Raw genomic sequence first — 16,609 nt, 5'->3', positions numbered from 1 at the left:
CAAGCTCCAGTTGAACGTGAGCAGCTGAACTAAATTCCTGGACTTGAAATTTAAGCCGGGATACCCCACAAAATTCCGATATACGTAATTTCCCGCATACCATAAGCATATAGCTAGGCTACTGTCAGTAGCGACATTTGATTTCACTCCAGTTTTTCAATCTAAATTATAATACAATTTTGAAGGTAACACACTGTTTGGGACAGGCGCACCGGATAGGGTGGTTAGGCATATTTGATTAAAATTGCCATTGCATATTATTTTCAACAAACACCTAGTCAGAACTATATTTTATAGGCTAATGATCGAATAAATATAAAGCAGATGTATTTTTCCAATCAATTATTGAACCTGAGACGAGTTTTTTCTAATGACACGGTCTGACACCCCCATATGACACAACTTCCAATCAATCACCATTTAAATGATGTGCATTTTGTGTACGCTAATGCATCATTGATATCCATTCAAAAGGAATCCAGACAGAAATAGCCTCATTCCACTTCCCCTGACCCATGGACAACCTACTGTATATGGACAGCTACTGAAATAATTACAGAAATAGGATAGGCCAAGGTCTACTATAAAGGCCTGTCACGATGCATACAAATATAAGCCACATTTTTATACCAGTATGCTAAACTGTACAAAAAAGTAGCTTACAATACATTTGATTTCCTGTCCATAAAGATAAGTTATAATTCACAATAAGTTTGGCCAGGGATGGGCAACTTTTATGGGGGGTGGGGGCCACAACAAATCTCAACTCAAGGGGCTGCAGTGACTCGAGGGTCTGCATACCCAAGCATGCAGTCAGAGCCGGCTCTAGGATTTTGGGGGCCCTAAACAAAAACATTTCCCCCCTCTTGACATCGTTTTAGAGTTCATTTCCTGCAATTCTACACATTTTGCCATTGGGCGTAGAGGACATGTTGCAGTTTTAAATAAAATATGCTGCAATTCTACACATATTGCCACGAGGCAGAGGGAAGATTTTGCAATTCTATAACTAATTCCATGCAATTCTAGTAATTTTGCCATAGGTTGGAGAGACATGTTTGCCGTTTTTAATATGGATCTGAGTGAGTGACAAACAAAATCAATGAGGGCCCCCTGGTCGGTAATTTGACCATGATTACTACAAGTTCAAGTTTAGATAGCTGGCTAGACGAATTTACCTATCTAAAAATGTTTTGCTGACATGGGCTAATTGAGTGACTGCCAGTGACTGACATGAGAGAAAAACTGCTGATGCACAACCAAATTTCGAAATTGCACATTCTACCTCTCATCAGTAAGTAGAGACCCCGACTGAGTTCCACACAAAATGTTATTTTTTGTTTTTATTTTATCTGCGGGCCTACAAGAGGGGGGGAAGCCATCTTTGAGTAAGGCTTTAGCCTACATTCATGCGCAACACCCAAAAGGAGCCTATGACAATACATTACACACTATAATTGTATGATTGAATGGCAGACTAGATGTCAACTGTTAACTGTTAACTATGAACTATTTGCTTATTATTTCGTTGTTTTTTCTATTTATAGCATTATAATTTGGCGGGTGCAATAGCGGAACATTTCTGCGCGGTATCCGTTTCTTGGTGTTGCATTTAACCGACCCCACTCTAGTCTGTGGATGGTGTTGGTAGGTTAGCATTGGAACATTCCATTTTGGTTAGCCTAACTAGCTACATGTTTTGCATTAGAGCTAAATCAACTAGGTAAAAACTGTTTGTCTCTAATTGTCTTACTGTCGTTTCTTTAGCTGGTAAATATGAAGAAAAAAACAACAGAGAAAAAGGGCCATGTAGTTGCATGGATCAACAAAGCAGAATGGGACCAGGTGCTCGAGTATCTGTACTCAAAGGATTGTGCTTTACAAAAGTATGCATTACACCGAATATCGGCATGGAAGGGCAGGTAAGGCATACACGTATTTGATCTTCAGATAATGTTTTCCTGTTGCATAATTACTATTTTGTTAGCTAGATAATTGCAGAATAGTTGGTGTTAGCTTAGCTTGTAGCTAACGTTAGTTCGTGTCCAACCCACCACTGCTGTTTTCTGGTGGACAAAGGCGTTCCTGGATGAAAAATATTCACATAATTTGATTTATTTTTTCAGATTTGCCCACAACACTCCCATCGCTGTAGAAAGCACAGCAGACCTGGTCAGATGTCAAATACTTGACAGATCAGGAAAACTTGACGCTGACGACCTGGTCTTGCTTTATGGAACAGCACTCATGAGGTTGGAATCGCTTTTTTTCATGTTTAAATGTCCTCATACGAGTCAGGTCCATTGTTACATTTTCTCATGTGGCAGCATACTGTTGCAATCAATGATGTGTGTATATACAGTGCCAGTCAACAGTTGGACACCTACTCATTCCAGGGTTTTTATTTTTACTATGTTCTACATTTTAGAATAATAGTGAAGACATCAACTATGAAATAAAACACATGGAATTGTGGTAGCCAAAAAAGTGTTAAACAAATCAAAATAGATTTTAGATTGTTCAAAGTAGCCACCCTTTGCCTTGACAGCTTTGCATACTCTTGGCATTTTCTCAACCAGCTTCACGAGGAATGCTTTTCCAACAGTCCTGAAGGAGTTCACGCAAATGCTGAGCACTTGTTGGCTGCTTTTCCTTCACTCTGCGGTCCAACTCATCCCAAACCATCTCGATTGGGTTGAGGTTGGGTGATTGTGGAGGCCAGGTCATCTGATGCAGCCCTCCATCACTCTCCTTCTTGGTCAAATAGCCCTTACACAGCCTGGAGGTGTGTTGGGTCATTGTCCTGGTGAAAAACAAATGATAGTCCCAGTAAGTGCAAACCAGTTGGGATGGCATATCGCTGCAGAATGCTGTGGTTCGCCTGCAGTCTCACAGACAGCGGTTGGAACCAAAAATCTAAAATTTGGACTTTCCACCGGTCTAATGTCCATTGCTCGTGTTTCTTGGCCCAACCAAGTCTCTTATTCTTATTGGTGTTCTTTAGTAGTGGTTTCTTTTGCAGCAATTCGACCATGAAGGCCTGATTTCACGCAGTCTCTGAACAGCTGATGTTGAGATGTCTGTTACTTGAACCATGTGAATCATTTATTTGGTCTGCAATCTGAGGTGCAGTTAACTCTAATGAATATCCTCTGCAGCAGAGGTAACTCTGGGTCTTCCTTTCCTGTGGCGGTCATGAGAACCATTTATCATAGCGCTTGATTGTTTTTGCGACTGCACTTGAAGAAACTTTAAAAGTTCTTAACATTTTCCGGATTGACTGACCTTCATGCCTTAAAGTAATGATGGACTGTCATTTTTCTTTGCTTATTTGAGCTGTTCTTGCCATAATATGGACTTGGTCTTTTACCAAATAGGGCTATCTTCTGTATACCACCCTTACCTCGTCTCAACACAACTGTTTCCCTCAAACGCATTGAGGAAAGAAATTCAAGGCACACCTGTTAATTGAAATGCATTCCAGTTGACTACCTCGTGAAGCTGGTTGAGAGAATACCAAGCGTGTGCAAAGCTGTCAAAGGCAAAGGGTGGCTACTTTGAAGAATCTTGTTTAACACTTTTTTGGTTACATGATTCCATGTGTTATTTCATAGTGTTTATGTCTTCACTATTATTCTACAATGTAGAAAATAGTAAAAATAAAGAAAAACCCTTGAATGAGTAGGTGTCCAAACTTTTGACTGGTACTGTGTATAAAATAAAAAACGTGTTTTATTGATTCCTCTATTGGCTTGATTGATATTTTTCTCAATAGGTTTGTCAACTTAATCACAGAGCGTCAGCAGGGGAAAATTGCTCGTCCCCTCAGAAGGCTAGCCAGCAATGTGAGTAATTGAAAAAATATGTAATTCCTGCATCATGATTAATAAATCTAATATTACATTTTCCTCTGCTCACTACACATGAAATTATCATGTCATCTGGGGGACCTCACTATACAGGTGATATAATAAAAACATGTATTTATTATTCCAATGGCTTTTTTAATAGTTGAAGATCCCTGAGTGGATTGTAAACCTCAGACATGACATTACCCACCGCAAGCTCCCTACCTTGAAATGGTGTCGCAAGGGTGAGCATGATCATGAACAAACAGATTTATTTTTCTCTTAAGAATTTCATAATCTCCGAGACCATGGGTTTTTATCCTCATCATCCTCAATAACAATATGATATCATTCCTACTTTCCATTTGACTTTGGACTTTCTGCAGTGATCTTACTCTTAGTTGTGTTGATGTCTTTTCTATGTTGCAGGTTGTAAGTTTGTGCTGGAGTGGCTTCAGCAGGAGTACTGGTCCAGGCAGCTGGGCAGTGGGCTGGCTGAGAACTGGGACTCCCAGTCAGAGGGGGAGGATGGAGAAGAGGAGCTTCAGAGACAGGAGGATGAGCTCATCACCAGACAAAAAGAAATTGAATCCTACAGTAAGTTGGAAACATTTGAACACATTAGGCGCCGCTTATTACCGAGTTACATTTTCAAACGGTTTTTAAAACAGCTTTTTTTTTTTTCAGAGAAGGCACGAGAGTTATTGATATCTTTTGAAAAGGAGCAGTTTCAGGTATTTGCATTACCCTTTGCCGTTTGTTTGTTACATTTTTATATTGATTTGTGAAATCCCTTAACAGCAGGATTGTTAGGTTTATTTGCACTGTATGCCATGTACGTCAGAAATGTATGTGAATCGTGCATAATCAACATCAAGGACGATATGGTTGTGGGAAGTCCAAGAAAGAACATTTAATCACAATTTATAACCACGTAATAATTTTCCTATGATTGTGAGACTTGCCCACTCAACTCAACCCACTATATTAGAGGGTGAAGACGTCTGTTCTCTAGTCTGCACAGCATCTCCTCTTCCATCTATAAATGAGGGCCTCTCAAGATAGGCATTTTGTTATTGACATCACTCTTGAGTGATTGGGTTTTCTCTACTGCCAGAAATGTTTATAGCGTATGGTGGTCATTACTCTTTTCTTTTGTTTAGACGTTTGAAGGATTTCTAGAGGAGGACAAACAGGTGAGCTTGTGGCCAGAACCCTCTGCAGACATGAGCTGGATCCTTGCCCAGATCAAGCACTTTGCCCTAGAGTCTAGGTCAGTTAACACATTTATTGGTATTGCAGTGATTGTCAAATCCACAAACTGCATCCGATTGTATTCCACAAGAATAACGTTATTTAAATAGCAACGCTCCGGGCCCTCATTGTTCTTTTTCCCATATAGTGAAATACTAACAGATGCATTGATTGAGGATGGATTCATGGTTCCAACCATTGAACAACTGGTGTCACTTAGTGTCGACAACTCAGGTATGACTGGGATTAGGTAGATTTCCTCCCAATACATTTCTTAAAATAAGTGTGTGTAAATCCCATGTTGATTTTATTAACAGATGTCGTAAGACTGGGAACATGTTAAAAATACTGTAAGCCATACACTTCCCTGAGTGACTAGAATGCCTTTGTTTTTGAAGATGCAGACCCCACTGCTCCCCACCTTCCTCGAGTTGTCCTGCGTTTCTGGCTGCCCCTCCTGAAGGATCTCAACTCTCAGCTCTTCATTCATCTCCTCCTGGAGAAACTGTTTGTGGAGCTGCAGCAGCTCTCTGAAGACGACCAGAAACACAGATCATTCTACATCGCTGGGTGGATTTCTGAGGTCATCCTCTGCAACTCCAACAGTACGATCATTTTCTACCCCAATAACTCAATGTAAATACAAAACTGTGCTGGATTTACTGATGTGGATTAATTTTGTTTCTACAGAGAATGAATACCATTATGAATCGAAAATCCAGAGGAAAGCCAGACTGAAGGACAAGATCTTTATGAAACGCATCCAGCTGAGGTGGCAGCAACTCCTTGCAGCATGTCTGAACGCTCCGTGTGGCCATGCCTCACCTGCTCCAGCAGCAACTGACTTAATTATGTACACACATCACTTATTGTATTCTCTACTGCGCTGTACCAGCTTATGAAAAATATTTTCTGCCATTATGTTTGAAAATGACTTACTGTTTGAACTTTTAGGATCCTGGAGGACATGGAACATCCGATGCCCTTGGACACCCGACAGAAGCTACTCAGACTGAGCAGTATCTACACTCAGGGGGCAGACTCAGGGTGTGATCCTCCCATGGAGCACTCAGGCCAGCCTAGCGGTATCTACACCCTGGAGAGCCTGCATGAGAGGCTGCGGGTGCAGTCCAGACGCCAGGTCTACATGATGCACCCAGGAACCGTGTCTGACTCACGCAAGGCCCTGCCAGAGAGGACCGAGGACTTCCAAGAGCACCTAAGCCCAGATGTCCTGGCCGAGAGGGCCGCAGAACTCAGGGGTTCTCCCTGGCAAGTTTGCACAGGTCAGTTCAGTTCTCATGCCAATTTGCAGAACATGAATCTGATCATCTGATTCCACAATATTTCATTAGAATATAACATTTTATCTAAATAGGTTTGTTTTCTCACCTGTTTAGACAAAGTCCAGTGGAAGAACTATCCTCTTGGGAAAGTTCCAGGCCAGACAGAGGACCCTTCCTGCCTAATGGTAGATAACTTCTCTACCATTATGGTGTTTGACCAGCAGGTGGAAATGGAGAATGCCACTCAGCACAATGCGCATGCAGGGTAAGAAACAAAATAAAGTTATACTATATATCTGTAGGCATCCATAGAAATAAAAGTATGAGTAAGTAAGATCAACCATCACTAAGCAATTATACTTAATCTGATCAGTAATGTTTCTCTTAATCTCTCCAGTGTCTCAATGCCACACAGAGTCACCACGGATGGGCTTCTCTGGACACACAATGACATCAGCAAATTGAAAGCTGGCCTGCAACTGTTTTAAACAAATATGCCAATACTGTAAAATGAAGGCCTTCACTGTCATTGATCTTCATCTGCAAACACATTGTATTGTTTCTCTGACATGCCAAAAGCATTTATTTTATTTTTCTTCCAGCAAAGGCACGTGGCAAATAAAATTACTTAAGAGTACCCAAGACATTGTATCACGTTCTTTTGATTTAAATATTAAATTCCATCTTACTTGCAAACAGAAGGTTCCTGAATCCCTGTTATGCCAATTACAATTGGCTAATTCTTATGAATTTATAGTCAGTCAGAACAGTGTTCTGGAAATCTAGTGTGTGGCACAAATAAATCAAATCAAAGTTTGTCACATGCACAGGACACAGTACCATTTAAATTCTTACTTACAAGTTCTTATTACAAAGGTGACTAGTTTCAGCAGCCATCTGAACCCCTCTGCTGGCCCTTGGATGGGGGACTGCTGTAGAATATCAAAATTCCGTTGGACATCTGAAAGAGAACACTTGACACGGCCAACAAAATAACACTGTATAAACATAGTCTTGCTTTATTTGAGGAAACAAACACTTCGTCATTGAGACTTACATTTTGTTTGAGCCAACAGACCCAAAGAGTTCATGTTTTGTCTTTTGGTAATTGTTTTGTCACTTAAAACAATTTTAAAAGCAATGCATTTAATTCAACATAGAATAGAACAAACTACTGCAGCTCATAACACACGGCCTAGTTGTCAACTCACTCTTAACCCTTTTACATTGCAAAACCACAATACAAGACAGTTCAATTTAACTTTAGGACATGAGAGCTGCACTAATTCACAAATTTGACTTTGTAAGCGCATTTATCATTCATAATAGCACACATCAATATTGTTTTTGCTGTAAATCTCATAGTACCTGAGAATTTATATTGTGGGTGTATGAGAATCTACCATTTCAGGTAAGCTGATATATTTAGAACACAATTCAAGGTTAATCTACACATTGGAAATATCTAGTTTTTCAAACATCTATCTGCTGTGTTCAATTCCAACAAAATCAACTGCAAGTTGCTCAGACCACCAATATCAGACTGAAATCAGTCAGTCATCGCAAACAGGCCTATCTTGTAAATTCAATGTAATTACAAAGGCTCACAGCAAAAATACAATTTCTCATTTGAAACAATAGAATTTAAACCAATATTCTCTCACATGCTTTAAAATACTTAAGGCTAGATCAAGTGCCATTGGTGAGAGTGCCAGATTTCTAAAGTAAACCACAAATCAATAGTTATAATCTTGTCACCAAAAAAGGGGGTTATCCATCAAATATTTTTCACAGGTTTTACCCATGTCCAATCAGTGGTAATTGACGCTGCCTCATAAATACTAAATCATACTAACACACCGTCACTCGGCTTTACTGTGGCAGTAGCCTAAGAGTTGAATATAGTATTATGTGGGTCAACATTTTTTTTTTAAGTATTTATTTAATAAATAACCCCCTAAGTATCGTAACCCAAGCATATATGACTGACATCGCAACCTATTCAGTTTTCTGTGCAGCAATTAAAAGTTAACCAGTTTTGGCATGTTTTTCAATACGTCAATGTCAATACATTTAAATATAGATGGTATCAACACAGGAATAGAGCAGATATGGATAAAAAGTTAGAGGGGTCACATTTTTTACCAAGCTGCTTGGGTTACAACACAGCAAAAAACATTGATGCAACAAGTTAAATAGCGCATTGAAACTGTACAATGAGTGGTCATTTCAGTATTAATACATACAGAGAAAGGACACAATGCTTACAGCTGCACACAGGGTATCTATGCACTTCCATGTAGCGCGTAAGTATCCCTGTAAATAAACTACTGTGCCCAGTAGGAAAAAGTACATACCAATGGGCTACTCCCAGTGACACACAGTGTCACAAACATTATGGCATTGTATTTTTTTTTCTTAAATAAAACTTTTTTTAATGATACTGTACATTTCATAAATATATTTTACAATCAAGAAATAGATACAATTTGTATCAACAAACAAAGGTCATTTCTAGACATTTTAGGCTTTGTTGTTTGCGGCACTTCAAAATGGGAGGGGGGGTCTCTCTTCTACTCTCATCAAAAATATGAAACATGCACGTCATGTCAAAATAAACAAAATACTAACGTGCATTAGATATGGCCCAAGACCTTGATTTCAGATCATATTTTACTCACTGAGAAAAGAAACAATTCCATAAGTCTTTAGAAATGATATTATAACCAACACATTTCACATCATAATGAAACCTTTCAAACGTGAGGGGAAAAGATAGGCACGCAAACTGTAAGCCAAATGCCAGAAACAACCCTGACGGCAGCCTCGCATTCTGAGTGTTTCACAGGAAGAAACATTTAGGCAGTGTGTCACACCTTCTCATGAAGAGACAACAGGCCCAACATGGCCTGCTCTTAGTTCATGAAAAAACAAAAGTCAACAAAGCCCCAAAATTGTTTTGGGCAAATAACATTCAGAAATGTTTTTTTGTTTTCTTTACATGGGTTGTCTCTCAGCATTAATAAGGAAACGGATGCTTTTCTTTAAAGCATTTTGCCGAAGAGACTTCACCAGTTCCTTAGTAAATACAAAATAAGTCATGTTAGACACAATGGAAGTGCCATTCTGTGCCATTAAGTCACATGCCAGGTCCCAATCATATATACACATGCTCAAAATGATCCCAATAATGTCCATGTAACACAGTTACATTAATGTAACTAATCAACACAGCAAGCCATACAATATACCATAGGAAAGGCTTACAACACTGGTGTGATGTTACACTACTATCCAATCAATTGTCTGCATCAAAACTATAATCGCTTTTATAATGACAAGGTCAATTATCTATCTTTTTGGCATTATTTCAGCAGCTTTGAAATGGCTTTCATGTGTCATATGAGCACAGGTGTTTTAAGTCTGATCTTTCCCAGTTCTAGTTTGGCTTGCTTATATACGTGCACTCACAAGTTCTACCAAAATAGTAGCTTTGTAAAGTGAGATTGAGAAAATATATATAATTCTAAATACTTACAGTGCTTAACATTTAAAAAGCAAGAGAGACTGACCTCAACAACATTAGGATATTCATTGAAATCCATTAAACAATGACTGGAGAAGTGAGGTCATTCAGATATAAGGCCATTAAAATGTCAAAGTTCATGCTCTGAGGTATGGTTGCACTCACTTCCCTCTGTCTTTTACCACAAATCATTGCACAATAAACAACAAAGTCACATAGTATTTACATCAGTGTCAGATATGCACAATATTATCTAGGTATAGTGAACTAATTCCTCACTGTATCAAATGATAGATGGCTACGTTTAAATTCAAATACATAATCTTACCATCAGTCAGTTTCCCTTACATTTGATTATAATGATTTTGGGTTTCTGAATTTCATGAGGAGAAATTGTTTTGATGACAATCAAATAACTTCAAATATAGAATACTAATACTATTCAGACAATTGTAGCTTCAAAAATAAAATAAAAACACTTAATGGCAAGACCTCAGCTTCGTGACAATGACAGCAGCGAGTTGTTGTGGGTCCGTTAGATGAGGGTTTTTCTCCATGACAGAGTGCACCACGAAAGCGGGGAAGATGTTGCAGAGGTTGCGGTATGTTTGGTACTGGTGCTCTGGGATGACATGGCGCTCGGCTTGAGGCGGGTTCTCCCACGGAGACCTCCAGATCTGCTCCATCTTGTCAGGCATGCTGCGGACCATCACCCGCTCACAACACGGCTGCATCAGGCTGTTACTCAGGGGGTACGAATGGTATCCATAGGACTCACTGCCACAGGGCAGCGGGTCCCAGCTGGCGTGCTGCTCGCGGCACAGTGGGGGTCTSCGCTGCCTCATGGGGTTACTCTCGTACAGCCTGGAGTCTGAGATGCTGTCCATYCGTGTCATGCCCAGGGAGCGTCCCGGRTGCGAGGACTGMGACGGGAGGACATTCTGAGGTAAGGGGTAGTCCCCTGGGCAGCTGGACCMGGCCCCAACAYCAGGGTGCTGGACATGCGGTGCCAGGTGGGATATGGACTGCTTCCTGCWTGGACCRTGCTTYGGCTCCTCAMGGCCATAGCTCTGCACRCGGGTCAGGGCCTCGTGGTGGAARCCCCCATGGGAGAAGGCCTGMAGTCTGCTCTGTGCAGGAGWCTGCTGRSCCTTRATGCTCTCATCCAGGCTACTGTCCACTGAGCTCATGTATAATTCCCCATAAGAGGAGAAGGAGTCACTGTTAGAGTGGCTGAGGCAGGGCTCAGGGCAATGCTGGCTGGGATTTCMCWGATAAARCCCYTGCTCATGCTCCATGCTACAGAAGCTGTCCACGTTGTGCATGCTGCTCATGCTCATGTTAGAAAAATCACTAAGCATAGAGTAGTATCCGTGGTCTGTGCTCACAGAATCGTACTTAGGAAACTGTTCACTGTAAGTGACAGAAGCACCATGGCTGTTGGTGACTAGGATGGGTGGGTGTGGGTACTGTACACTAGACATGTGCTCCAGGGAGCTGTGGGTGAACTGGAGGGAGCCGGGTACTGGGCTGCTGGCTGATCGAGTGTTCAAGGCACCAGCCCCGTGGCTCTTGGCAGGCTGCATGGTGGGCACACTGAGGGCAGACACGAGGGAAGGCACAGAATTTGCCTCAGGCTTACGGACAGCAGACAGTCTCTCCTCTGGCTCGCAGGCCACTGAGCGGATGCTGGGATCAGACTGGCGCTTGGGGGCCACACGTTTAGCCTCAGAGCCACTGTCCCCCTTAGCTGTGGTGGGTCCAGTGCCACACTTGGCCAGGGCCCCCTCGCTCATTGTCTTTACAGCAGACAATTTGGCAAACGCTCTCAGTTCATCAGCCACTGACCGCTGAGGCTGGTTTGCACGCTCTGGGTGATAGTACTTGCACTTATGTCCATAAGTGCATTTTTTCCCTGTTTAAGGTGATATAAAAGAGAGCACAAGTTAAACAATATTGACATCAGCAGTACAACCACAAAAATACAATCATAATTTGTTGAGACAACCTACCATATGGACAGGGTTGCTTTTTGTGCTCTGGAACAACAGGACGCTTGCGGAGGAAATTCTCTAAACTTGGACCATGTCTTCCTAAAGGATCATCAGGTGGCATGAATCTGAAACATAAAACGAGAATATGCTTAGTCATTCTGTAGTTAATTATACTCCCTACCCAAGTCGCTGAGGGCTCTGATGACTTACTTATCATTGACAAACGAGTACATCAGCAGCCGCTCCTCTATGAACTTCTTCCACTCTGGCTTCTCATTCTGTAAGTCCCTGTAGTTGTCATTTGACACAATAATGCCATCAGAGTCACAGGCCAGCTTCACTATGAAGCGATCATCATAGCACACCACTCTCCTTCCCTGGACTCTTCTAGATGGGGTGAACACTAGGATCTTTTCTTTCTCTAGCTTCCGCAAAATGTCTTGGTCTGTGAAAAGAAAAGCATTAAATCAGTGAAGAACAGCAGTGTACAAATTGTTACATAGAACTATGTAGGCCTATGTACCTGTGGTTTCACACTGACATTTTCATATGCATTGCATTTGAAAACAAATTCAAATTAATTGTGGCTAAACATTTATCCAAACTCATGTTATTGCTTATTCAAAATTATATACTTTAAATGTTAGTTATTTTTCTAACTGTGGGTCGTGCTTTTTTTGCATGGGGAAAATGGAGCTCAATGTCCAAACATGTTGATTAATAAAGCACACACATACAGATACCCCCCACCCCTCCCCCAACACAGACACAATTTTTAGAAAACATCTTGTCTAATGTGGCTAATTGAAGTAGAGCTTTAGTACCTGTAATGGGGGCGTCAGGTCTCGACTGCTCTTTCCTCCAGGCAGGAACAAACACTGTGATGTCTTTGTGTCCTTTCTCCACAAACCAATCAACAGCCAATTGGATACCAAAGCAAGAGAAAACCTCTTTGTTTCCATGGCTACAAAACAAAACAACACAACCAAATCTAGTAAAAGGTCTGCTTGTAAAGCTAATTCAATTACAGCCATAAAAAAACAGACGGTTCAGAACATTCTGCATGAGGCGAGATTTGTTTTGATCGTGTGCGTCTAATAGAGACTTACCTCATCGCCACATTCGATCCATCAATGACGATAGGCCTGAGATTATCATAAGGATCCACAGAATCATCTTCAAGTGACACCTCCGGACTGACAGCCTCTTTGACACAGGGGCCTCCACGGGAGACGAACGTGCCGGTGTTACTGCTGGCTTGAACCTCCGGTTCTCCTTTATTACCAAGCCTTACAAGCTCAGCCAGAATGTCATTGATAAGGGCAGCAGCCCCTAACTTGTTCAGCACTGTCTCCACCTGTTCACCTGAGTATCCCAGCTTCAAGGCAAACTCCATCTTGGTTTGGTACTCCTTGTCGCTGCCATGTTTGAGCACTGCAGCGGCCTTGGTGTCTTCAATGCGGAGCTCTGGTAGAGTGCAGCTCTGGGAGAAGCTGGGCCGGTCCAGGCATGGAGAGCGACAGAGCTGCCGGTGAGGCTTGGTGGCACTGAAGTGCTCTTTCCTCTTACAGCCGCCGCTGTTCAGCTGCAGCTGATGCTGCTCCTCTGACTCGCTCTCTGAGCTGCTTCCCTCCTCAGACTCCCCACTGTGCTGCTGGGCCTCAGTCAGCTCAGGGGCCTCTTCCCTGCATGGGTGTTTCTCCATTTTGATCTTCTCCACCATCGACCATGCCGTCATCACGTTCCTCTCGCCACCGGAGATGTCCACCACATGCTCCCTCACCTCCACCACAGCCTGAGAATCATACTCGATGGCTGACTTCAGCGCAGCCAGCTGTATGTGTAAAGCCAACGTTAGACGCTCTCTCTTTCGGTGAGCTGGCGAAATTAAGGACACTATGTAATCCTGGAGGAAAACAAAGGGTAATTGTCAATAAATCACCAAACTGGCCAAATGTCATCCCTGTCTACAAGTACAAGATTCAATGCATGTCTAATTCATGTGTAAATGTTAAGTATGGCCTCAGAGGAAATCTAAGGCCCCTGAACTCCGCATGAAAAGTAAAAACTGGAATGGTGCAATGCACCAGACTCTTCAATAAATTGATGTGTCAATGTTAATTGTATCCGTTCCTGTTCAAATAAAATATAAATCTTATCCATTGTCATTGACTTAATGTAAAGGCTGAGATGCATGAGATTACATGAGCATTTAAACAATAAATATGCATACAGACCCAAGTGCTTTAAAACAAATGGAAACGGATTGCATGTGCTCCTGAAACCGGTACTTCCCCAGGTCTTGCAGATAGTAGATAGCTAGCTACTTCCATTAGTGCTTCAAGAGGCTCAGCCCATGAAATGGGTTGCCTAGCAACACAGCCCTGTCATCAGCTAACTGCTTTTTAGCAGTCACGACTAACAGAACACAGTCCATCTTTCTCTAGGTAGCCTGGCAAACATGGTTAACGTAGCATGCCTCAATTTGAGATTTACAATGTAAAACACTAGTAATATAAGATGCATAAATCAATGTAAGAAACAGACACAACAAAAGCATTAATTCAGTACATTGCTACATATTTCCCCCAATTTTATACAGATTGTATCCTAACCACCACATTGTCAAGAGCCAAAGCTAAGGGAAAAATAGACATTTGATAATCACATAAAAACAGAAAATGTCCATCTCTAGTAGTCTTTCTATGGTGTTCTTCTATCAAAGGGTAAACATAATATAATGAGCCTTATGCTTATGATGAGCCTAAAGGTTTTATTTACTTGCTTAGAGAGCCTAATTATTTCCCCACCTCATATCAAAGAAAGTGAGAGTCAAGACTCTATAGAAAACATAAGATAATAGAGTAGATCTGGCCTGAGAAAGTGGTGGAATGAAACTACTGTACTTGATCCTTAGAATAAATATAGCTAGGCTATACATGATATGAACAATAACAAAAGTGGCAGATTATTTTCAGATGCCCTCACAACATCAACACAAAGACATTTGTGTATATGTAGGAAACCTGGTAGCTAACCCACACAACAATACCGATGTGTTGGAATTTCCTGGCACTACATGGCATAACAGCAAAGAAGCCCCATCCTTTTCCCCCTCCACAGAACAGGCTGAGACACAGCAAGGCCACAAGACTAAAGCACTGCACATGCACAGGCTTGTGCAGCCCTGTCTCATAGCAACAAGTGGAACATGTGCCTTCAGAAGCACTAGATGGTTGGTCAAGCTGAAACGTAAATGGATGCTGAGGCCCCACAGCGAAACTGCAAAGTACATATATGCTGCAGTAATGGAGGTTTCTAAAGCACACAACACCATGAGTAAGTCAAAACTATGTCAAATAAGGGGTCATTTAAGTAGCTATGATGAGGTTTGCAACATTAGTGCGAAATGTTCGTAGCTGGTGCTGCTTACAGAATGAACGTTAGACACCAATGAATCGGTTCTAAGGTGAGCTAATACTGACTAGATAGATAGCAAGATCCTACGAGTTTATTTAGCACATTTGGCATCATGTTTCAGCAACATTCGTGCAAAGGGTAGCTAGTTGGGCTAGTTAATAGTACTAGCTAGCTCACAATCATATCAAAGATATAAATACCTGTAATCATATTTCCCATACATTACTGGTATGGCTAGATGAGATCGAGACCTGTAGACACTAGCTAGCTAACACATTAGCTGAAAAGCGTCCAACAGAAATGAACCACATCATTTAGGTCAATTTTGGCACTGTAAAAATGGCATCTATTCAGAGCAAAAAAAATGCTCAAACAAGTTGTATAGCACTAGCTAACTACGTTTGCGAAGTAGCTAACGTTAGCTACTATTAGCTAGTTAGCTAAGAAGGTAGCAGTAACGTTAGTTAACGTATACTAGCTAGCTAACGTTAGCAACATAAGACTGAAAACAAAAAGGGCAGTACGTTACATGTAAACATGTAACTCTAGTCAGACGTTACCAACTCCACTACAACAACAGATGAGCTTAATAGGCTAACGTTAGTTAGTACTAGTTAGCTGCAAACATTAGCCTGCTAGCTAGCGAACGTTACTCTCCAGTCCAGAGATAGATAGACTGTTAACCACAAAGCATATGTTAACGTCCCAGAAAAGTTACATACTTTTGCCTTGGTGCAGTCATCTTCCTCGCCCTCTCCGACACGAACTATGATTATATTGCTGGTGCTGACATTTGCGCTGTCGCAGTTTGACTCAGCGGATCCGTAGCTGACCCTCACCCGGAAAATACGCTCAATGTGCTGGATGGAGCGGTGAAGCAATGGGCCTGCATTTGCGGGCACTGCCAGCTCCAAAACCATTTATTATGATAAATCAACGACTCACGAATACAACGCACTCAGCTGTCTAACGAATTGCTTAGCTGTGGTATTTTGTTCAGAATGTAGTAAAGTAGATATATTTAAGTTATATAGCTAGCTAGCTATTACAGTCTATTCACGAACATTACAGCTTGCTAAATATCATTCATCATCCCCTCCCTTCATCATTTCTGACAGCCTCCCACATACTGTCTCTTAGCAACAAGTAGGACGCCCTCTGACGCCGATTCCGTGCAATGTCTGCTAAACTAAAAATAAACATTCTGGGGCCGTTCCAGGTCGTCTTTTTGCAATCCCGCTGCATAGAGGATCATATTTTAGAATATCTGCAGAAGGAATT

The 16,609-nt window shown here is 41.5% G+C and overlaps 2 protein-coding genes across 2 annotated transcripts; one reads left to right on the top strand and one right to left on the bottom strand.

The window, feature by feature from the left end:
• Positions 1-1,558: 1,558 nt before the first annotated feature.
• Positions 1,559-6,927, top strand: las1l (LAS1 like ribosome biogenesis factor). The gene is given in 15 exon segments (XM_024012988.2): positions 1,559-1,647; positions 1,768-1,922; positions 2,127-2,252; positions 3,776-3,845; positions 4,012-4,093; positions 4,278-4,445; positions 4,536-4,582; positions 5,012-5,121; positions 5,251-5,336; positions 5,501-5,707; positions 5,793-5,916; positions 5,918-5,938; positions 6,057-6,388; positions 6,503-6,653; positions 6,786-6,927. Coding segments are annotated over 15 exon segments (1,779 nt in total). The 5' UTR covers positions 1,559-1,638; the 3' UTR covers positions 6,877-6,927.
• A 3,379-nt stretch (positions 6,928-10,306) lies between these two features.
• zc3h12b (zinc finger CCCH-type containing 12B) lies at positions 10,307-16,350 on the bottom strand. Its single transcript, XM_024013109.2, has 6 exons — positions 16,051-16,350; positions 13,018-13,814; positions 12,733-12,872; positions 12,119-12,353; positions 11,927-12,033; positions 10,307-11,829 (listed from the first exon to the last, which is right to left on the bottom strand). The coding sequence occupies exons 1-6, from the start codon at positions 16,246-16,248 to the stop codon at positions 10,394-10,396; spliced, it is 2,913 nt and encodes a 970-aa protein (XP_023868877.1). The 5' UTR covers positions 16,249-16,350; the 3' UTR covers positions 10,307-10,393.
• Positions 16,351-16,609: the final 259 nt, after the last annotated feature.

Source organism: Salvelinus sp. IW2-2015, linkage group LG20 (assembly GCF_002910315.2).
Source record: "Salvelinus sp. IW2-2015 linkage group LG20, ASM291031v2, whole genome shotgun sequence".
Lineage (NCBI taxonomy): Eukaryota > Metazoa > Chordata > Actinopteri > Salmoniformes > Salmonidae > Salvelinus > Salvelinus sp. IW2-2015.
This window is presented reverse-complemented; position numbering and strand designations above follow the sequence as displayed.